General features: G+C 44.2%; 1 protein-coding gene across 3 annotated transcripts in view; it reads right to left on the bottom strand.

Annotated features, from left to right (window-relative positions):
* Positions 1–23,752, bottom strand: part of LOC140197166 (ribonuclease T2-like) — a 68,532-nt gene extending 44,780 nt beyond the window's left edge. For all 3 annotated transcript variants that reach the window (XM_072257039.1, XM_072257038.1, XM_072257040.1), the window contains exons 1-7: positions 23,552–23,752; positions 15,590–15,659; positions 13,864–13,922; positions 13,127–13,181; positions 8,864–8,928; positions 7,601–7,684; positions 6,802–6,829 (exon numbers count right to left, since the gene is read on the bottom strand). In XM_072257039.1, the coding sequence (XP_072113140.1) occupies positions 6,802–6,829; positions 7,601–7,684; positions 8,864–8,928; positions 13,127–13,181; positions 13,864–13,922; positions 15,590–15,659; positions 23,552–23,604 (414 nt within the window). In that variant the 5' untranslated portion in view covers positions 23,605–23,752. The remainder of the gene's footprint in view (positions 1–6,801; positions 6,830–7,600; positions 7,685–8,863; positions 8,929–13,126; positions 13,182–13,863; positions 13,923–15,589; positions 15,660–23,551) is intronic.
* Between the last annotated feature and the right edge of the window lie 600 nt (positions 23,753–24,352).

The following is a 24,352-nucleotide window of genomic DNA, read 5'->3' as shown; positions in this document are numbered from 1 at the left end:
GAAGGGAACACTAGCAGGATGACAGCAGAGCAGCACTGGCTGTAGTTTCTGAGAGCAGTTCAGAAGGCACAGCAAAAATACATCGGAAAGAAGTCAAAGCCAACATAAAAGCCACAGAGAGGGCATATAGTAGAGCAAAAATTGGTGAGAATTTAGAGAATTGGGAACCTTTCAAGTATCAACAGAAGGCAACTAAAAAGCCACTAAGAAGGAAAATATGGAATAAAGGTAAACTAGGCAATAATATTAAAGAAGATATCAAAAGTTTCTTCAGTTATATAAAATGTAAAAGAGAGGTGAGAGTAGATATTGGATCGTTGGAAAATGATGCTAGCAATGGGGAACAAGGAAACAGCAGATGAAATGAGTATTTTGCATCAGTCTTCACAGTGGAAGACACTAGCTGTACGCCAGAAATTTGTGAGTGTCGGTGGGGCAGAAGGGTGTGAAGTTGCCATTACTAGGGAAGAAGGTGTTTGAGAAACTGAAAGGTCTGAAGGTAGATCCGCCCCAGAGTTCTGAAAGAGGTGGCTGAAGAGCTTGTGGAGGCATTAGTATCATCTTCCAAGAATGATCTTTCAAGGATTCTGGAGGAATGGAAAATTGCAAATGTCACTCCACTCTTCAAGAAGGGAGTGAGGCAGAAGAAAGGAAATGACAGCCAGTGGTTGGGAAGATGTTCGTGTCGATCGTTAAGGATGTGGTTTTGGGGTTCTTGGAGGTACACAATAAAATGGGCGATGTCACAGTGGTTTCCTGAAGGAAAAATCTTGCCTGCCCGATCTGTTGGAATTCTTTGAAGAAATAGCAAGCAGGATTAACAAAGGAGAATTAGTGGATGTTGTGTACTTGGATTTTCAGAAGGCCTTCGACAAGGTGCCACACATGCGGCTTTTTAACAAGAGCCCATGGTATTACAGGAAATGTACTAGCATGGATAGAACATAGGTTAATTGGCAAGAGGAAAAGAGTAAGGATAAAAGGGTGCTTTTCCTGGTTGGATGCTGATGACTAGTGGTGTTCCACAGATGTCTATTTTGGGACCATTTCTCTTTGTTTTATGTCAATGATTTGGATGAAGGCTTTGTGGCCAAATTTGTGGATGATGTGAGGAAGCAGAGAGGCTACAGAAGGACTCTGGCAGAATAGAAGAATGGCAGATGAATACAGTGTTGGGACTTATATTGTCATGCACTTTGGTATAAGAAATAAAAGCGCAGACTATTTTCTAGATGGAGAGAAAGTTCAAAAAATTAAGGTGCAAAGGGACTCGGGAGTCCTTGTGTAGGATTCCTTAAAAGTTAATTTTCAGGTTAAGTTGCTGATGAAGAACATAAATGCAATATTAGCATTCATTTCGAGAGGACTAGAATATAAAAGAAAGGATGTAATGTGAGGCTTTATAAGGCATTTATGAGCCTGCTTGATTTACCATATCTATACCCCTCAGGAGGAGGAGGAGATGGTGGTGGCGCAACGCAGCACGCGCGGCCACTTCGGTGGTGATGTCTGTTATTTGTCAAGTAGGGGACCGTGCACAATTCTAATTTGATGGAGACAGACGTGAGAGTACAGAGGAACATCTGAAGAAACTTCTGAAATGCCTGCTTCGCTGCTGCTGTTACTGTGTGCTCCGGAATCTCCAGAGGAAAAGGCCCTGATCCTCGGCTTTGCTTGTTTCAGCGGCCGGGACGAGGTCGAAGGCACTCGGGAGACTGTATCGGAGGGGCTGGTCAGAGGCTCGGAGTTTTCGGACGGACAGACTCAGTGTCGGCTGGGGTCGGCTGCTTCCAATGCATCGGCAATTGTTGGTGCCTGGAGGTTTATGGTAAGGAGTTTCTCCCTTTGCCGCCTGCTATCGGGGACTCGGGAGTTGATCGACTCGGGACTTTGAGACTTTTTTTTACCAAGCCCATGGTCTGTTCTTTATCAAAGTATGGTATTGCTTTGCACTGCTGTAACTATATGTTATAATTATGTGGTTCTGTCAGTGTTAGTCTTTGGTTTGTCCTGTTTTTCTGTCATATCACTCTGGAGGAACATTGTATCATTTCTTAATGCATGCATTTCTAAATGACAATAAACGAGGACTAAGTGTTCTCATAATCTAATCTAATCATAATTTTGTATACCTCTGTCAAACTCCCCTCAATCTATGTTTTAGGGAATAAAGTTCTAACCTATTCAATCTTTCCTTAGATGCTCAAGTCCCGGCAACATTCTTGAAAATTTGCTCTGTACTCTTTCAATCTTATTTACATCTTTCCTGTACGTAGGTGACAACAAACTGCACACAATACTTCAAATTAGGCCTCACCAATACCTTATACAACTTCAACATAACATCCCATCTTCTGTACTCAATACTTTGATTTATAAAGGCCAATGTGCCAAAAGCATATTGTGATGCCACTTTCAATGAATTATGGACCTGTATTCCCAGGTCCCTTTATTTTGTCACAATCCTCAGTGCCCTACCATTCACTGTGTAAGACCTACTCTGGTTGGTCCTAGCAAAGTGCAACACCTTGCATTTGTCTGCATTGAATTCAATCTGCCATTTTTCAGTCCATTTTCCGGTTGATGCAGATCCCTCTGCAAACTATGATAGTATTCTTTGCTTTTCACTACACCACAATCTCGGTGTCACCTGGAACGTTGCTGATCCAGTTAACCAAATACTTACATATCCAGTCCCTTGGAATACCTTCCAATGACTTTCCCAGAACTGACGTCAGGCTCACCGCCTACAATTTCCTGGTGTCTGTTTAGAGCCTTTCTTAAACAGTCAAAAACATTGGCTATCCTCCAGTCCTCTGGCACCTCTCCTACCGCTAAGGATGCTTGAAATATCTCTGCAAGGGCCCGGCAATTTCTGCACTCGTCTCCCATAGGGTCTGAGGGAACACCTTGTCAGGCACTGGGAATTAATTCACCCTGATTTGCCTCAGGATAGCAAACACCTCCTCCTCGATAATCTGTACAGGGTCCATGAAGTTGATGCCACTTTTCCTCACTTCCATAGACTCCGAAGTAAATACAGATGCAACAAAATGATTGGCTTCACACATGAATTACCATTCTGACTTTCCAGTGGACTAATCTTGTCCCTTGCAAATCCTTTTACTCTCAACATCTGTAGAATCCCTTACAATTCTCCTTCACCTTGTCTGCGAAAGCAACTTCTTTCCTTCTCCTAGCCTTCCTGATTTCTCTCATAAATGTGCTCTTGCATTTCTTGTACTCCAAATGCATCTCATTTGTTCCTACCTGCCTATACTTGCTGTGTTTATCCTTTTTCTCTTAATAACGGCCTCACTATCTCCTGAAAGCCAAGGTTCACTACACTTGTTATCTTTATCTTTTATTCCAACAGACACATGCAAACTTTGTTCCCTCAAAATTTCACTTTTGAAGGCCTCCCATTACCAAGTACACCTTTGCCAGAAAACAGCCTGTCTCAATCTACACTTGCCAGATCATATCTGATACCAACAAAATCGCCTTTTCTCCAATTTAGAATCTCACCCGGCAGACCAGACCTATCTTTTTGAACATTTAGTTTGAAATTAATGGCACTGTGATTACTAGATGCAGTGTTCCCCTACACAAACTTCTGAACACATTTGACAAACTCCGTCCCATCTAATCCATTGACAGTTTGAGAGTCCCGGTCAATATGTGGAATGCTAAAATCACCTGCTATAACAACCTCATGTTTCTTGCAATTTCTCTACAAATTTGTTGCCCTAAATCCCTCAGATTGTTGGGTGGTCTGTAATATAGCCCTATTATTTCTCAGTTCCACCCACAACGCTTTGTTAGTCAAGTTCTCCAGTCTGTCCTGATGGAGCACGGCCGTGACATTTTCCCTGACTAGCAGCACCACCTCTCTTCCTTTAATTCCACCCACTCTGTCACGTCTAAAAAAATGGAACCCTGGAATATTGAGCTCCAGTTCCGCCCCTCCTGCAACCAAGTCTCACTCATGGCTACAATATCGTACTTCCAGATCGTGATCCATGCAGCTCAGGACACTAGTCACACCATGCTCAACTTTTTGATTCCTGATTTTGTCTGAGGTCTTACCAGCATCTGTCTCCATAACCTCTCCACTCTCTGTTCTGGCACTCGGGTTCCTGCTATTCCAAACCCCCTGCAACTCTAATTTAAACCCTACTGTGCGGCATTAGAAAATCTTCCTGCAATTTTCTAGTCCTCACAATCTATTGATTCTTGAAAGATCAGTATTAGTGCCTCTATAATCTCTTCAGCTACCTTGTTCTGAACTTTGGGGTGTCATCCATATAGACCAGGTGACTTATCAACCTTCAAACAGTTCAGCTTCCCAAGCACGTTCTTAGTAACAGCAACACCACTCACTTCTGTCCCTTGACACTCTCATATTTGTGACATTCTGGTAGTCTTCCACAGTGAAGACTGACACAAAATACTTATTAAGTTCCTCCTCCATTTCTTTGTCTCCCATTACTAGCTCCCAGTGTCATTTTCCAGTAGTCTGATATCCACCCTGATTTCCCTTTTACTCCTTATATATCTGGGAAAAAAACCTTTTTGTATCCTCTTTTATATTATTGGCCAGTTTACACTATAAGACCACAAGTTATAGGAGCAGAATTAGGCCATTTGGCCCATCGAGTCTGCTCCACCATTTCATCAGGGGTGATCCATTTTTCATCTCAGCCCGAATTTCCTGCCTTTCTCCCGTATCACTTCATGCCCTGACCAATCAAAAATCTATCAACCTCCGCCTTAAATTTATATATAAATACTTCACCTCCACAGTTGACTGTGCCAATGAATTCCACAAATTCACCACTCTCTGGCTAAAGAGATTCTTCATCATCTTTGTTCTAAAAGTACGCCCCTCTATTCTGAGGCTGCGTCCTCTGGTCCTGGGCTCTCCCTCCAAAGGAAACACATTCACTCTATCAAAACCTTTCACCATTCAGTAAGTCTCAATTGGGTTATCCCTCATTCCTCTGAATTCTGGAAAATATAGACCTAGAGCCATCAAACGCTCTTCATATGACAAGCCATTCAATCCTGGAATAATTTGTGTGAACATTCTTTGAACACTCTCCAGCGTCACAATATCCTTTCTAAGATAAAAGGCTTAAAACTACTCACGATATTCCAAGTGAGGCCTAACCACTGCTTCATAAAGCCTTTCTGTCATATTTCATTGTTTCATCAAGAGGTGAGAAGGTTGATGAGGACAGGGTGGTAGACATTGTCTACATGTTTAGCAAGGCCTTTTGAAAGGCCCCATGTAGTCCACAGACCGTGTGGTCTGTAAAGCTCAGTCACATGAGATTCAGGTGAGCTCGTCAAATGAAGATAAAATCGCCTTGGTATGGCTGATAGAGGGTTCAGACCAGCGGGCTGCCACAAGGATCATTGCTGGGTCTGCTACTCATCACTTATATGAACAACTTGGATGAGGATTATAGGTGGAAAGGTCAGTTAGTTTGCAGATGACACTAAAATTGCTGGAATAGTGCAGAGTGGAGGAGGTTATCCATTACATAAGGACCTTGATCAACTGGGCCAGTAGAAGAACGAATGGTACATGGAGTTTAATGTAGATAAATGCAAGCTGTTGCATTTTGATAGCATAAACCAGGGCAGGAAACGCTAGGACTCTGGGGAATGTTGTAGTGCAAAGACACCTGAAGATTCAAATAGAGAATTCCTTGAAGGTGGTGATACAGGTAGGGATGATGATGCTTGCTTTCTTTGGTCAAAATACTGGGAGCAGGAGATGAGGCAGAACAAGGTGATGGTAGGCCACGCTCGTACCGTTCTGGTCACTCTGCAACAGGACAGATGTCATTAAAATGGAAAGCATCTAAAAATGATGCATGGAGATGTTACCAGGGCTGGAGATATTGTTTTTTAAGTAGAAATGTTTTACCCTGGCGTGTAGGAGGCTGAAGGGTGGCCTTGGAGGTTTATAGAATCATGAGGTGCATAAATGACCTGAACAAGAGAAAATCTGCAGAAGTTGGAAGTCAAAGCAACACACACAAAATGCTGGAGGAACTCAGTAGACAGTCCTGATAAAGGGTCTCAGCCCGAAATGTCTATTGTTCACTCTTCTCCATGGATGCTGCCTGGCCTGTTGAGTTCCTCCAGCATTTTGTGTGAGGTGCGTGGATTAGATGGATGGTCACGATCTTTTTCCCAGGAGAGAGGAGCCTAAAACCAGAGGGCACAGGTTTAATGTGAGAAAGGAGAGAATTAAAAGGGACCCGAGTGGAAATGCTTTCACAGAGTACGGTGAAAGGGGTGATAGGGGTGGGTACAATTACAATGTTATTTAGAGTTACAGTGTGCAACAGGCCCTTCCAACTTCACGAGGCGCGTTACCCAGCACCACTGATTTAACCGTAGCCTAATCACAGGACAATTTTCCACTAGCCAGTACGTCGTTGGACTGTTGTGGCGGGGGGGGGGGGGGGGGGTAGGGGAAGAACCAGAGCACCTGGAGGAAACCCATGCATTCATGGGGAGGACAGACAAACTCCACACAGATAGTGCTGGAATTGAACTTCAAACTCTGATGTCCCAAACTGTAACAGCATTGCACCCCATGGTTATTGCAAAACGTTTGAAAGACACTTGGACAGACACAAGGATTGTAGATGAACTATTTGGGATGGGCAATATAGTAGGTATGGATGAGTTAAATAAAGGTGCTGTACTGTTCTGACTACTCCTGGTGTGGCCCTGTGCAATACTTAAACCACTTCAACTCAATTACAGAGAGTGCCTCACCTCAGGGTTAGTGCAGTTTCCGAGAACTCTGTAACAGAAACAGAGAATATCTTTACTTGCACTGCACATTGACATTCAGTGTTAGTAAAAATGCATCTTTCAATCATTCCCTCTCCCTCAGTTGTCACACTTTATGTCTAATTGAGACTCCTTTGCTTATTCCTACAACACACACCCTCCCTCTCTGACTTTCTGTTGCACAGTTTCCCTCTCATTCTCCCCATCCGTCTGCCTCTCTCTCTCCCCTTCTCGCTTTTTCACGTATTTTGCACCTCTCATCTTTCTCTTTGCTGGATTTGTTTGCTCTGCCCGGCACCTTCAGTCCCTCCAGCTCCCTTCTCTGCATCAACCTGTCTCCTTCAGTCTCTCTCTCTCTCAGTGGGTCTGTCTCTATTTGCTGTCGTTCTCACCTTGTCTTGCTCTCTTCCCTCCACAGCTCTCCCGCTCTTTCTCTCTGTCTCCCTCCTTCCATCTTTCCCTCCTTCACAGCCATCTCTCTCTCTCTCTCTCCCCCGCCCCCTCACAGCCGTCTCTCTTTCACTCTCCCTGCCTCCCCACTTCCTCTTCTAATGAGCTCCACTGTTGACACTGCTGTGTTCACTCTGTGAAATCCATGTCTACCGTTCAGCTCACACTGAATACACCACATGTGCTGAGTATTTCTTCTTATCACTGAGGGGTGTTTCTTAATGCCCTGTAATCGGACCTTTGGTGGGGTCATTAGGTTGGCGGTAGGGTTGGGAATGAGGAGCACGGAGGGGAGTTGTGAGTTGGTGAGATATACAAATCAAGTCCTCACTTGTTGAAGTAGCCCAGTGCTTTCTCGAAGTAGTCATGTACTGCTAAGCCCGCAGTCTTTCCGTGTTTATCCCACTCATATTTCCTAGTGAGAGAGAGAAAAAGATCAGCAATGTTTTAACACACAGTTTGTGGTGTTACAGGACTGGAAGCGTGGCTGAAAGTACGGATCACAGGGAAGATGGGGTCTATGTGCACACAAGACATAGTAAAGTAAAGGCATCCGTTAGTGTTGCGAGACCATGGATCTGCGCGTGGAAAATCTTCACCCTCCAGGGCACAGGCCTGGGCAAGGTTGTATGGAAGACCTGCAGTTGCCCATGCTGCAAGTCTCCCCTCTCCACGACACCGACGTTGTCCAAGGGAAGGGCATTAGGACCCATACAGCTTGGCACCAGTGTCGTCGCAGAGTAATGTGTGGTTAAGTGCCTTGCTCAAGGACACAATGGGCTGCCTCGGCTGGGGCTCGAACTCACAACCTTCAGATCGCTAGTGGAATGCCTTAATCACTTGGCCACGTGCCCACATGCACATATATAATCCATACACAGGGAACAGTGTGAACATAGGGCACACATAGACAGGCCACAGGGACTACACTTACCATATCCAGACTCCTGTCTATAACTCCCTTTGCCTCCAAGTCCAGCTGCTGCTCCACCTGGTCTACGTGGTCTGGGAGGAGCTGCAGTTGCACACATTTCCTGCAGATGTAGCCTTCAGGGACACAACACCATTTTCTGATCTCCCACATTTCACAGGAGGAGCAGAGCATCCACTGACCGCCTTTACTACCTTCGCAAACCAGTGGAATTGTTAAAGTTCCTGCTGCTCACACTTCAACCTATCAGTAACACCTCCACCTCAGAGCAGGCCTGCTCTGAACTGCCACTCTGATACAGGGACTGTCCTTTTATTTACTGCTCAACCTGTCATCAAGAAAACTAACAAATACTTGCCCAAAGCAGACTTTTCAAACTCCCTGCTACTGAGATTTTTTTCCCATTTCTGACAAAGGACGTGCCATTTTAACTGCTTCTCTATCTACAGATGCTGTCTGACCTGCTGAGCTTTCCAGCATTTCGGACTTTAGTACTGAGCAAGAGTTATAGACTGGAATCTAATGGAAGCGTTTGTATTTGTATTCCTGCCCTTATTTCCTCTGTTATGTGAAATAAATCCTTGGTTCAATGCTGAGTCTGAAACTGTACATTAATTGAAGACATTTGGGTTGTGTACAGGAGGCCATTTATCAAGTACGTACCAGAAATTCTGATTGCTTTTGCCATTTAGTTGTGGCCAAAATTTCTCCATCTTGCCTTTGAGATCCTGAAAATAAATTGACAGTTTGAGTAAGGACTCGAGTGAAATACCAAATGATAGTAAAAGAAAGGGAAGAACAGATATATTTAAAATGTCGGTGTCTACGGGTGAGGTGCCGGAGTATTGGAGAGCAGCTCACGTCTGTGGTGGCCAGTGCTATCATGTTTGCTGTTTTGTGCTGGGGCAGCAGGCTGAGGGTAGCAGACACCAACAGAATCAACAAACTTATTCGTAAGGCCAGTGATGTTGTGGGGATGGAACTGGACTCTCTGACGGTGGTGTCTGAAAAGAGGATGCTGTCTAAGTTTCATACCATCTTGGTCAATGTCTCCCATCCACTACATAATGTACTGGGTGGGCACAGAAGTACATTCAGCCAGAGACTCATTCCACCGAGATGCAGCACAGAGCGTCATAGGAAGTCATTCCTGCCTGTGGCTATCAAACTTTACAACTCCTCCCTTGGCGGGTCAGACACCCTGAGCCAATAGGCTGGTCCTGGACTTATTTCATAATTTACTGGCATAATTTACATATTACTATTTAACTATTTATGGTTCTATTACTATTTATTATTTATGATGCAACTGTAACGAAAACCAATTTCCCCCGGGATCAATGAAGTGTGACTATGACTATGACTATGTTGTTCTGTTGTTTAAAAAAGGATCGAAAAGTAATCCGGGAAATTATAGGCCAGTAAGTTTGACGTCGGTAGTAGGTAAGTTATTGGAGGGAGTACTAAGAGACAGAATCTACAAGCATTTGGATAGACAGGGACTTATTAGGGAGAGTCAACATGGCTTTGTGCGTGGTAGGTCATGTTTGACCAATCTATTGGAGTTTTTCAAGGAGGTTACCAGGAAAGTGGATGAAGGAAAGGCAGTGGATATTGTCTACATGGACTTCAGTAAGGCCTTTGACAAGGTTCTGCATGGGAGATTAGTTAGGAAAATTCAGTCGCTAGGTATACATGGAGAGGTGGTAAATTGGATTAGACATTGGCTCAATGGAAGAAGCCAAAGAGTGGTAGTAGAGAATTGCTTCTCAGAGTGGAGACCTGTGACTAGTGGTGTGCCACAGGGATCAGTGCTGGGTCCATTGTTATTTGTCATCTATATCAATGATCTGGATGATAATGTGGTAAATTGGATCAGCAAATTTGATGATGATACAAAGATTGGAGGTGTAGTAGACAGTGAGGAAGGTTTTCAGAGCCTGCAGAGGGACTTGGGCCAGCTGGAAAAATGGGCTGAAAAATGGCAGATGGAGTTTAATACAGACAAGAGTGAGGTATTGCACGTTGGAAGGACAAACCAAAGTAGAACATACAGGGTTAATGGTAAGGCACTAAGGAGTGCAGTGGAACAGAGGGATCTGGGAATACAGATACAAAATTCCCAAAAAGTGGCGTCACAAGTAGATAGGGTCGTAAAGAGAGCCTTTGGTACATTGGCCTTTATTAATCAAAGTATTGAGTATAAGAGCTGGAATGTTATGATGAGGTTGTATAAGGCATTGGTGAGGCCAAATCTGGAGTATTGTGTTCAGTTTTGGTCACCAAATTACAGGAAGGATATAAATAAGGTTGAAAGAGTGCAGAGAAGGTTTACAGGGATGTTGCCGGGACTTGAGAAACTCAGTTACAGAGAAAGGTTGAATAGGTTAGGACTTTATTCCCTGGAGCGTAGAAGAATGAGGGGAGATTTGATAGAGGTATATAAAATTATGATGGGTATAGATAGAGTGAATGCAAGCAGGCTTTTTCCACTGAGGCAAGGGGAGAAAAAAACCAGAGGACATGGGTTAAGGGTGAGGGGGTAAATGTTTAAAGGGAGCATTAGGGGGGGGCTTCTTCACACAGAGAGTGGTGGGAGTATGGAATGAGCTGCCAGACGAGGTGGTAAATGCGGGTTCTTTTTTAACATTTAAGAATAAATTGGACAGATACATGGATGGGAGGTGTACAGAGGGATATGGTCCGTGTGCAGGTCAGTGGGACTAGGCAGAAAATGGTTCGGCACAGCCAAGAAGGGCCAAAAGGCCTGTTTCTGTGCTGTAGTTTTTTCTATGGTTTTCTATGGTTTTGTAACAGATATCTGAAGCTGAGTTACAACCTGGAATATGATTAATTGGTTCGGGGTGAATATACTTATCATGGTCCTATGTCCAGATATATGTTAAATGTTGACTATATCTGATTCCACCACAGCATTGCCTCTGACAGCATGCTCCAGATATTTACCCCTCTCTGTGTAACTAAAAACTTACTCCTCCGAGCCCCTTTAAAATGTCATCCATTCAACTTAACCCAATAGAGCATGGAGAAAAACAACACGGAACTGGTCCCTCAGCCAACGATGACCATGTCAACAATGATGCCAATCTGACTAATCCGTCTGTCTACACACGGTCTGTGTCCCTCCAAGCTGTGCCCATCAAAATACCTCTTAAATGTTATTGTTTCTGCCTCCATGCTAGCACATCCCAGGCATCCCCGTCTTGTGCAGAACTCCTTCAAACTCCCCCTTACCATAACGCAAAGTCCTCTAGTATTTGATATTTCCACACTCTCACTGTCTATCTGCGCCTTCCATAATTTCAGAGATTCCCTCTGCCTTTGGTGTTCAAGAGGAAACGATCGAAGTGTGTTCGCATAGACTGGGAAGATCTTATTAGATTGGGCAGAATTTATTAGACTGTGTAAGGACAGGTTGGACAAGAACTGTTTTCTCTAGAATGGCAGAGGCTGAGGGAGAGCTCATAGAAGCTTGTAAAATAATGAAAGGCACAGATAGAGTGGACAGCTTCTCTAAAACAAGGTCTACATTTTTTAATATTGCCGGACATTCATTTAAGGTGAGAAGGGTCAAGTTCAAATGAGATGTGCTGGGCAAGTTTAAAAAATACACAGAACATGTTGGGTGTCTGGAATGTGCTGCTGGGGTGATGGTGGGGGCAAATATGATAGAGCTGTTTAAGAGGATGTTCGTCAGGCGCGTGAGTACATGGAGAATAGAGGGATAGAGACACTCTGTAGCCAGAAGGGATTAGTTTTTATTGGGTATTTAACTACTAGTTAATAAGTTTGACACAACATTGCCGGCTGTAGAGCCTGTTCCTGTTACTGATAGAACATATGACAGTAGAGCACAGTATCGGCCCTTTGGCTCATGATGTTCTGCCAATCTTTTAAGTTACTCCAAGATCAATCTAACTCTACCCACCCAGATTACCACCAATTTTTCTTTCACCTATGTGCTTATCTAAGTATCTTAAATGTCCCAAATGGATCTGCCTCTACAACACCCCTGGCACCTCACACACACCTATCAGACTGTGTAAAAAAATACCTCTGGCCACCCCCCGCCCCATGCTTTTGTTCAATCCCTTTAAAATTATACTCTTTTGTATTAGCCATTTCCATAACTGGGAAAAATCCTGGCTGTCCACTCTGTCTATGTCTCTTACTATCTTGTACACCTCTATCAAGTCATTTTTCATTCTCCTTTGCTTCAAAGAGAAAAGCCCCAACTCACTGAACATCTCCTAATAAGACATGCTCTTAAATCCAGACACCATCCTGGGAAATCTCCTCTGCACCCTCTCTAAGGTGGTAGATGTGGGTTCAGTCGCTACATAAGGGAAGTTTGGACAGGTAAATAGATGAGAGGAGGATGACAGAACACGGTCCTGGTGCAGGCAGACAGGACCAGGCAGGCTCTGACTAGATGGGTCAAAGAGCCTGTTTCTGCATTGTGGCTCTCTATGTCTCTGGGAGCTTCTGGGCCTGGTGAAAGGTACAATTACAACATTTAAGACATTCAGACAGGGACATGGATTGGAAAGGTTTAGTGGGATATGGGCCAAAGACTGACAAATGGGACTGGCTTATGTAGGCAACGTGGTTGGCATGGACAAGCGGGTTTGAAGTCTGTGCTATGACTCTTATTACTGAGTGAACCATTCCCAGTGACTCAGGGATTTATGTACAGAATCACAGAGAGCTGGGACTGAGTTCAAGGTTGCTGTGTAAAATGGACCAGTGACCAGTGACCAGAACTCACGACTTATCCTGATGTTGTGTGATTTGAGTAACCCAACTGGCCTGTTGATAAACTGACCAGTAACCTGTGTGATAGTGTGTTGTGTCCAGTCCTAAAACCCGAGATTTTGTGAATCATCGCTGATTGTATGTACTGACCTTTATTTCAGTCAGGCTGAAATTTCCCACCTTCTTTTTGGCAGACCTAGTGGGCCTGGAAGATAAAAGGATAGGGTGAGGTGCTGATTCCAAGCTGAAGAATTCCTGCACTTTGCTGGCATTTACTTACAGGGACAGCACTTCGTGTTCTGTCTCAGGTCTCAGGGATGAAGGGCTCAGTTGCCACCACAATGCTCCTACACAGTTCAGAGCAATGGGGGCAGCTGGATACTGGGATCTAGACTGTCAGGTGGGTTTTGAAGGACAGGAGTCGGGAAGTCTTGCTCCAACTCTACATCTTCGATGAGGTCACACTCAGAACCCTGGTCTCTCTAGTTAAGCGGGGACGTGTCTGTATGGAAAAAGTTCATGGGTTGATTGGGGTTGACATATGAAGTTGAGTTGTTGGGCCTGTACTCACTCGAGTTTATAAATATGAGAGGTGATTTTATTGACCAGACAAAGTTCGGAGTGTGACAAACAGGTGGTGTTGAGTTGACTCTTCCCCTTTGGGGAAAATCGAGCAGCAGGGACAGTTTTTGGATTAAGAGCTGGCTGTTTAAGATGGAGATAAGGAGTCTTTGCTCAGGTGCAGGCTGGAGAAACAGCGGTTATTCTGGTACTGATATCCAGGCTCAGTAAAGCCCATACTCCAGAGCACAGCCCAACACCGGCACTGATTTACCCCAGAACCCCTGAACCTTTGCTCAAGTCCTTCCGCGTAAGGAGACAGTTACCACCAGCCGTGGATGGTCCAGTAATCAAAGGCACAACCTGGGCCGCTCCAATTTTTAACCTGGAAAGACAAGGAAGGAAACTTGTCACTGACAAGAAATGGATGAACACCAAGGCCAGGAAAACAGCACTTCATCAGAGAAACAGGTCTGGTGGCCATTCTAGTTCATGCCAACCTGGTCCTTCCATATCCCCCCTATCCATCTAAACTTCTCTTAAGTGTTACAACTGAACTTCCATCTACCACTTCCGGTGGCTGCCCGTTCCCACTTGCACCACCCTCTGAGTGAAGAAATTAATTCTCAGATTCCTGCTAAATATTTCACCTTTCACCTAAACTGAAGTGGTGTATCCAGTGCTGAGGAAGGAGTGCAACGGCGTGAGGTATGTTGCAGCTCTATAAAACTGTGGTGTGACTGTGCTCAGTAAGACCTTTAGTCAGGCTCTTGACAAGGTTCCTCATGGTAGGCTGATCCAGAAGGCTAAGATGCACAGAGACTTGTTCGTTTGGATTTGAAACTGGTTTGCCCACAGCAATTGCAGGGTAGTGATGGAGGCTGTTATTCTGCTGGAGGTCTTGACCAGTGGAATTGCAGATTCCAGCAGAGTCCCAGCAGAGGCACAACCCTCCCCATTATCAAAGACACCTTCAAGAGACAATGCCTGAAGAAGACTCAAGAGGCTTCGGCGAGCAGAGGCTGAGGATGAGCCTGCTCCCAGTGAGGTAAGGCCGGGTAAGTTCCTGTAAGTTCCTTTTATCACCATTTATTTTACAATCTGTGTCATTTTATGTCTTTGCACTATATAAAAACAGAAAATTTCACATCATGTAAAACTATAATAATAAAGCTGATTCAATTTCTGGGGCCTCTGTTACTTGTAATGTGCAGAAATGACTTGGATGAAAATGTAGGTGAGTGGGTCAGTAAGTTTGCAAGTATCAAAAAGATTGCTGGAGTTGTGGACAGTGTCGTGAGCCATCAAAGGATACAACAGAATATAGATCATCTGCAGATCTGGGCAGAAAAATGGCAGATGGAGTTTAATCTGAGCAAGTGTGAGGTGTTTTTCCTGGGGAGGTCAAACGCCAAGGGAAATCCAGTTAAGATCAAGACCGTTGACAGTACTCATGTACAGAGGGATCTCAGAGTCTTCACTTAACAGTGGTCATGCCAGTAAACAGGTGGCTAAGCTGGCGTATGGCATTGATCAGGGTATTGAGTTTGAGTCAGGAAGTTATGCTGCAGCAATATAAACCCTTGCTTGGGCAGCACACAGTATTGAGTGCAATTCTATTGACCTCAGTACAAGGAGGATGTGAAGGCTTTGGAGGGAGTGCAGAGCGGTTTTCTAGGGTGCTGCTTGGATTAGCAGCTAGGAGCTTGGACATACTCAGTTTGCTTTCTCTGGTGAGTTGGAGGCTGATAGAAGGTTATAAAATTGTGAAAGGCATAGACAGGGTAGTTGTCAATTACACGAGGGCATGCATAAAGGTGAGGGGGGCAATTACTCACTTCTCCAAGTGAGATGCCATCCGTCATTTCTTGGCCCACTTTCCCAGTTGATCTAGTTCCTGTTGTAACTTTAGACAAAGTTCTTCACTGTCTGCTACATCACCGACATTTTCATCCAACTTGTCTGTCTCGTACACTGATCTCTACAACAGCCACTGTTTGCAGGCGCTCGCTGTTCAGGCACTCAGATTTGTACACAAATGATTCCACTTACCCGACAGACGTTTGGAGGCCATTGCACTGCCAGAATATTATTGGACTGCTGCTGGAACAGGTTGGAAATTCTGTAAAACCAGATTGAAACGTTACTGGATCTGTGAGCTGGCTGCACGAGGAAGTGCTGGTAGATAGAACAACAGTTTATCATCACCACTGCTAGAACTGGCATTCACCAGCGCTGATGTGGGTCCTCTGCAAAGGACTCGTACTCAGTAACCCAGAGGTGGAACTGGGGCTGCTTTGTCATTGTATCACTGAGGTACAGTGTAAGCTTGACAGATCATTTCAAGACATAGCATACTGAGGCAGTAACAGAACTCAGAATGAAGTAGATCATCCACAGAGAAAGTGCAGCACAGATAGACAATGTCAAAGGGAAGGGACGAGGTGCAGGTGGGAGTACAATCCAAACTGGCAGGAGAGATAGTGAAATATTTACATTCTCAATGAGTGCAGGAAGCAGGAATACAGATATCAGTGTATTGGGAAGTGCTGAGGAAGAGGCTGAATGGGACTGAAAATAGGACAGCTCCATGTAAGTGCTGAAGAGCCATCCTTACCTCGGGTTCACACGACTTCCCACAACGGTATCTGTGACCTCAACTGTATCAGTGACAGGTAATCAACTCCCTCACTCAGTCCCTCAGCGATTCCCTCTCCTCCAGCACCCTGTATCCGTCACAACCACGATTCAGCAGAGCAGCGGATTCTGCAATTGCGCTCATGAATATGCACCTGTCAGCCAATTATTTCATTGTGATGATATTTAACTCCATTCTTTTCACCGCATTACGCTGCTTGCGTGCCTTCGGCCTTGCCTGAGAAACTGGACTGTTGAGTCAAATGATGCCGAAGACTGGAAGTATTAATTTAATATTTAGCTATTTTCTTCAGCCACAGTATTGCTTCACTTTCCATTTGAGAGTTTTAGTTAACGGCCCTGTTTGGCCTAGCATTTATTGTTTTCCTTTGCCTACAAATCTATTCACATTAAAGCCTGTGAACTATTGACTGGTTTCAGTGCATCTCTCTCTGCACTTGGGTCATATCTGAACAGTGACAGTATCTCCACTAATACAATAGGAACGTTGAGGAGCCTTTTGGCAGCCACATGAACAGGCAGAATACTGAGGGATACAGATGGAACTGGATTTACTCCGTGCTTGGCACAAATCTGGTGGGCTGAAGGGCCTGTTCCTGTACTGTATGGTTCTACCTCTCCACTTCTCCTGTGCTGCTATGTCGAGAGATCTGCATGGACCTGAAGAACATCTCAAGGACAGCTCTGCCCATGTGCTTGAGGCTACCCCGACAGTGTCACTACTACAGGAAGGTATTCCAACAGATTGGGAACTGCTGGCAAGGTCGCCAATGGAAATGCAATGAAATATGGGAATGAGCATGAGGCTAGAATTAGAGCAGCAAGTTTCAAATAGGAAACGGTCAGGACAGGGAGATTTGTGGAGAATTTTAGAAGTCCAGAGCAGGTACCTCAGAGCAGGTTTGGATCAATGGGTGGACAAAACCCAGAACAACTTAGTAAATGGCCAGATGTGGCCTACAAATTACAAAGAAAGATAGAAAAGTATGCCAAAAGGGCAATGTTACAATAGTCACAGGGGATTTCAACATGCAGGTAGATTGGGAAACTCAGGTTGGTGCTGTATTCCAGGGGGATGAATTTTTCAGAAGTGTTTAGAAGATGGCTTTTTAGAGCAGATTGTGGTTGAGCCCACAGGGGGATCAGCTATTGGGTGTTGTGCAAGGAACCAGAATTGATTGGAGAGCTGAAGGTAGAAGAACACTGAGGGAAAAGTGATCATAACACGATTGAATTCACCCTGAAATTTGAGAAGGAGAACCCAAAGTCAGATGCATCAGTATTGCAGTGGAGTAAAGGAAATTACAAAGGCATGAGAGAGGAGATGGTCAGAATTGATGGGAAAAGAACACTGGCAGGGATGATGGCAGAGTAGCAATGGCTGGAATACCTGGAAGGAATTTGGAAGGCACAGGACATATACATGCTAACAAGGAAGAAGGATTCTAAAGGAAAGATGTCACAACTGTGGCTGAAAAGAGAAGTCAAAGCCAACATAAAAGCCGAAGACAGGGCAGAAAATAGAGCAAAAATTAGAGGGAAGTTAGAGGATTGGGAAGCTTTTAAAAGCCAATAGAAGGCAACTAAAAGAGCCGTTAGAAGAAGAATATCTTTATTGTCATTGTTGTGGAGCAATGAAGCACAGTTTAGCAGCTCAACGTTTTGCAGCATGACAAAGAATATATACATAAAATAAACTCTAAAACCTCAGGAGTGCAGTCCAAAATTAATAATATATGGATGGGGGTGTAGGACTATTGCACACCTGCCATTCCTGGAAGTGTGATGCATTTAACTGCCGCCGTCTTAGGAGGGGGGCAGGAGAAGGGAAGGAGGTGTTATACATTTCACTGCTTGTGGGTAGAAGCTGTTAAGGAGTCTCTTTGTTTTCGTCCTTAATGCTCTGTATCTCTTCCCAGAAGGTAGAGGGGAAAACAGGTGATGTCCAGGATGAGTGGGATCCTTTGAAATACAAGTAGCCTTCTTTTGAAGTCTGCCAGTATAAATGTCTCTGAGGGAGGGTAATGTTGTGCCAATAACCCGCTCTGCTACCCTCACCACCCGCTGCAAGTCCTTCCTGTTCTGTTCTGTGAAGCTGGCAAACCACACTGCACAGCAATACGTCAGGAGGCTCTCTATAGTTGTCCGATAGAAGTTGATCAGCAGGTGATGAGGGAGGAGAGCGTGCTTTAGCTTCCTTAGGAAGTAGAGCCTCTGTTGGGCCTTCCCCACCTGATAAGAGATGTGGGCAGTCCAGGTGAGGTCAGCCGAGATGTGGACGCCGAGGAAGGCAAGCTAGCCAATAATATTAAAGAGAATATCAAAAATTTCTTCAGATACCTTAAGTATAAAAGACAGATGAGTGGATATCAGACCACTGGAAAATGATGCTGGAGAATAGTAACGGGGGACAACAAAATGGCGGATGAACTAAATAAGTATTTTGCGTCAATCTTCACTGTGGAAGACATTAGCAGTGTGATGGAAGTTCAAGGTATTAGGGATCAGAAAGTCTGTAAATTTACCATAACTAGAGAGAAGATTCTTAGAGATGATTGCACTTGAATCTGAGCGGGAACAAATTTCTTGTGGGCAGATTTACTAGAGCTATTGGGAGTGGTTTAACTAATATGGCCGGGAGATAGGAACCAAGATGATAGAGCTGAGGATGACCCAGCAGGTTTACAAGTAGATGATGGGTGTAACATGAATGTAAGGAAGGACAAGTCAATAATTGGGTAGAAGTGCAGACAAAGCAAAGAGTTAACTTGTACCAAAGAGGCAAAATTCAAAAGTATGAAGAATGCATGACTTAAGGTGCTGAACTGAAATGTGCACAGCATTCGGAATAAGGTGGGTGGACTCGTGGCGCATTTAGAGATTGGTGTGTATGACATGTGGGCATCACTGAGTTGTGGCTGAAAGAAAGCCACAGTTGGGAGCTTAACATCACAGGATATACACTGCATCTAAAAGAGAGGCCGGAAGGCAGAGGCAGTGATGTGGCCTTGTTGGTAAGAGATGGAACTACATCTTCAGAAAGAGGTGACATAGGGTCAGAGAATGTTGAATCTTTGTGGATGGAGTTAAGAAATTGCAAGGGTAAAAAAAAATCATTATGAGACTCTTATGTAGGCCTCCAAATAGTAGCCAAGACGTGGGGTTGAGATTGCAAAGGGAGCTCGAAAAGGCATGTAATAAGGGTAATGACACAATTATAGTGGGGGGACTTCAGTATGCAAGGGGACTGGGGAAATCAGCTTGGTGTCAGATCGTAAGAGAGGGAATTTGTTGTGTGCCTACGAGATGGCTTTTTAGAGCAGCTTGTGCTTGAGCCTGCTTGGGGAAAGGCGATCTTTATGTTAAGCTCCCTGATAAGACCTGGGTGTTCTGCACTAACCCAGGTCTTATTAGGGAGCTTAACGTAAAAAAAACCCTTAGGAGGTAGTGATTATAATAATGATTGCCTTCGTACATCAACCTGACAGGGAGAAGCATAAGTCACATGTATCAGAATCAGAATCAGGTTTATTATCACGGGGTTTATTAGTACCCAACATGGAGCTGACTAGACTTACAACTCTCTGCAGTTCTTTTGGTCCTGAGCAGTAACCCCACCATACCAGACAGTGATGCAGCCTGTCAGAATGCTCTCTACAGTACATCTATAGATGCTTTTGAGTGTAATTGTTGACATGCCAAATCTCTTCAAACTCCTAGTGAAGGATAGCCACTGTCTTACTTTCTTTATAACTGCATCGGTGTGTTGGGACCAGGTTAAATCCTCAGAGATCTTGACACCCAGGAAGTTGAAACTGCTCACTCTCTCCACTTCTGATCCCTCTATGAGGATTGGTATGTGTTCCTTCATCTTACCGTTCTTGAAGTCCACAATCAGCTCTTTCGCCTTACTGACATTGAGTGCAAGTTTGTTGCTGCGACACCTCTCCACTAGTTGGCGTACTTTGCTTCAGTATTACAATGGAATAAAGGGAATTACAGAGGCATGAGAGGGGAACTTACCCAGGTGGATTGGAGGAGTATACTGGCAGGGGTGATGGCAGAGCAGAGATGGCTGAAGTTTCTAGGTATAATTCACAAAGTGCAGGATAGATATGTTCCACAGAAGTAGTTACATAGAAAACATAGAAAATAGGTGCAGGAGTAGGCCATTCGGCCCTTCGAGCCTGCACCGCCATTTATTATGATCATGGCTGATCATCCAACTCAGAACCCTGCACCAGCCTTCCCTCCATACCCCCTGATCCCCGTAGCCACAAGGGCCATATCTAACTCCCTCTTAAATATAGCCAATGAACTGGCCTCAACTGTTTCCTGTGGCAGAGAATTCCACAGATTCACCACTCTCTGTGTGAAGAAGTTTTTCCTAATCTCAGTCCTAAAAGGCTTCTCCCTTATCCTCAAACTGTGACCCCTCGTTCTGGACTTCCCCAACATCAGGAACAATCTTCCTGCATCTAGCCTGTCCAATCCCTTTAGGATTTTATACATTTCAATCAGATCCCCCCTCAATCTTCTAAATTCCAACGAGTACAAGCCTAGTTCATCCAGTCCTTCTTCATATGAAAGTCCTGCCATCCCAGGAATCAATCTGGTGAACCTTCTTTGTACTCCCTCTATGGCAAGGATGTCTTTCCTCAGATTAGGGGACCAAAACTGCACACAATACTCCAGGTGTGGTCTCACCAAGGCCTTGTACAACTGCAGTAGTACCTCCCTGCTCCTGTATACGAATCCTCTCGCTATAAATGCCAGCATACCATTCGCCTTTTTCACCGCCTGCTGTACCTGCATGCCCACTTTCAATGACTGGTGTATAATGACACCCAAGTCTCATTGCACCTCCCCTTTTCCTAATCGGCCACCATTCAGATAATAATCTGTTTTCCTATTTTTGCCATCAAAGTGGATAACTTCACATTTATCCACATTAAATTGCATCTGCCATGAATTTGCCCACTCACCCAACCTATTCAAGTCACCCTGCATCCCCTTAGCATCCTCCTCACAGCTAACACTGCCGCCCAGCTTCGTGTCATCCGCAAACTTGGAGATGCTGCATTTAATTCCCTCATCCAAGTCATTAATATATATTGTAAACAACTGGGGTCCCAACACTGAGCCTTGCGGTACCCCACTAGTCACTAGTTGTTCTCAAGTGACAGGGCAAGGCAACCATGGCTGACAAAGGAAGTTAAGGACTGCAAAAAAGCCAAGGAAAGGGCAAATATGGTAGCAAAAGTGAGTGGGAAGCTCATTGATTGGGAAATTTTTAAAATCCAATAAAAGGCAACTAAAAGAGCTATAAGAAGTGAAAAGATGGAACATGAGGGCAAACTAGTAAATAATATAAAACAGGATACCAAAAGTTTTTTCAGTTATATAAAGAGTAAAAGGAGGTGAGATTTTATATTAGACTGCTGGAAAATGATGCTGGTGAGGTAGTAATGAGGGACAATGAAACAGCAGATGAACTTAATGAGAACTTTGCATCTGACTTCAATGTGGAAGACACGAGCAGTGTTCCAGAGGTCTGTGAGTTTCAGGGAGCAGGAGTGAGGGCCATTGCTATTACAAAGGAAAATGAACTAGGCAAACTTAAAGGCCTTAAGGTGGATAAGCCACCGGGACCAGATGGACTACATCCCAGAGTCCTAAGAGAGGTTGCTGAAGAGATAACAGATGCATTGGTCATGATCTTTCAAGAATCACTTGATTCTGTCATGGTCCTGGAGGACTGGAAGATTGCAAGTGTCACTCCACTCTTTAAGAAGGGAGAAGGGAGAAAGGAAATTATAGGCCAGTTAGTCTAACCTCAGTGGTTGGGAAAGTGTTGGAGTCTATTATTAAGGATGAGGTTCTGAGGTACTTGGAGACTAATGATAAAATAAGTCACAGTGGGTATGGTTTCTGTAAGGGGAAATCTTGCCTGACAAATCTGTTAGAGTTCTTCGAGGAAGTAACAAGGTGGACAGAGAAGAGGCAGTGGATTGGATTTTCAGACGGTCTTTGATAAGGTACCACTGTTGAGGCTGTTTAACAAGATAAAATTCTATGATATTACAGGAAAGATACTGTCATGGATAGTGGAATGGTTGACAGGGAAGAGGCAGCAAATGGGAAAACAAGGGGCCTTTTCTGGTTGGCTGCCAGTGACTAGTGGTATTCCTCAGGGGTCAGTGTTGGGACCACAGCTTTTCACATTGTTTGTCAATGGTTTAGATAATGGAATTGTTGGCTTTTTGGCAAAGTTTGAAGATGATATGAAGAAAGGTGGAGGGGGTAGGTAGTGCTGAAGAAGCAATGTGATTGCAGCAGGACTTAGACAAAATGGAAGAATGGGCAAAAAAGTGACAGATGGAAAATAGTAAAGCACTTAAAATTAATTTACAACCTAACAAATTAACCGTGCTGTTTGGAATAATTCCTCAAAATATCCATGGTATCTCTGTGTCTGACCAACATGTTATTGCATTTGCTACATTGATAGCTAGGAGGGCCATTTTGTTGAAGTGGAGGGATACATCAGCTCCTACCTTGTCTCATGACTCTGGGCACGTATTCAGTAGAATTCAGAAGAATGAGGGGGTGATCTGATTGAAACCTATCGAATGGTGAAAGGCCTTGATAAAGTGGATGTGGAGAGGATGTTTCATTTGATGGGGGAGTCTAAGATCAGAGGACACAGCCTCAGAATAGAGAGGCGCTCTTTCAGAATAGCGATGAGGAGGAATTTCTTCAGCCGGAATGGAGAATCTGTGGAATTCTTTGCCACAGGCAGCTATGGAGGCCAAGCCTTTATGTATATTTAAGGCAGAGGTGGATAGATTCTTGATTGCTCAGGGTATGAAGGGATACAGGAAGAAGGCAGAAGATTGGGGCAGAGAGGAAAATTGGATAAGCCATGATAAGATGGTGGAGGAGACTTGATGGGCCAAATGGCCCAATTCTGTTCCTATACCTTGTAGTCTCATAGTATAGCAACTGATCTGCCCAAAACCACAACCCCTTAACACAATGTGGAAACCAACCTCCCCTCCGTGGATTCTTTTTACACTTCCCACTATCTCCAGAAAGCAGCAAGAATCATTAAAGATACCTTCCAAGCCAGTCATTCTCTCTTCTCCCAACGTCCATCCAGCAAAAGCTCTTGTATGATAAAGATGAGCTTCCACCTGATATCAATTTCATCTCTTTACCTCACAATCCAGCACATCACGGGTCTTGCACCATATTGTCTGCTTGTACTGCACTTTCTCTGTAACTGTTACACTATATTCTGCATTCTGATACTGCTTACCTCTGTGTAGTCATGTAATTACCGATGATACTCACCGAAAGCCATCGGCTGCTGCCAGCACGATGAGTAGAAGGAGTGATAGAGCCATGACACGGCAGAGGCAGTCACAGGCAAGTGAAGCTGCAATGTGCAGAGGGATGTCCTGGTTTTATACATCCTCAGGTAGGTCTGTAGGCTGTATGTCATGTGATCAGAAGGACCTGTGGTTATTCAGTCTTCCCATATAACACAGATAAACCACAAGTTCTCAAACGTCAGAATGAAGCAGCAACTGCTGAAGGTGAAAGAAGCCCCTGATCTTACCACAGACACCAGTGTCTGCAGCAGAACAGGTCAATGATGAGAAGCAGTAAAACTGCAGATGATATGCACATTCACAGAAACATCATCTCATAAACAGAACCACATAACATGCCTCACCTGTGAGTGTTTCCAGTATTTTATGCTTCTATTTCTGATTTGCAGCATCTGCAACTTTTTGCTTTTTACACTAGCTCCTGTTTCAGTTAATTCAGGGTGAGTAAGGATTCTTCACGTACCCTGTGTTAGCGTGAGTGAGAGAGAGAGCATCACTTGGGCCACGCTCTTTTCTCACTTTGCCATCAGGTAAAAGATACAACTGCCTTGACCTGCACCACCAGGTTCAAGAACAGTTATTACCCCTCAACCATCAGGCTCTTGAACGAACGGAGATACCTGCACTCATTCTCTTTCGGGTGTTCCCACAAATGACGGTCTCACTTTAAGGACTCTTTATCTTGTTATTGCATGCTTGTTATTTATTGCTATTTGTTTATATTTGCTTTTACATAGTTTGTTGTTCATTGATTCTGTTC

Source organism: Mobula birostris, chromosome 5 (assembly GCF_030028105.1).
Source record: "Mobula birostris isolate sMobBir1 chromosome 5, sMobBir1.hap1, whole genome shotgun sequence".
NCBI lineage: Eukaryota > Metazoa > Chordata > Chondrichthyes > Myliobatiformes > Myliobatidae > Mobula > Mobula birostris.
Note: the sequence above shows the minus strand (reverse complement) of the source record. Positions and strands in the feature narration are given on the sequence as shown.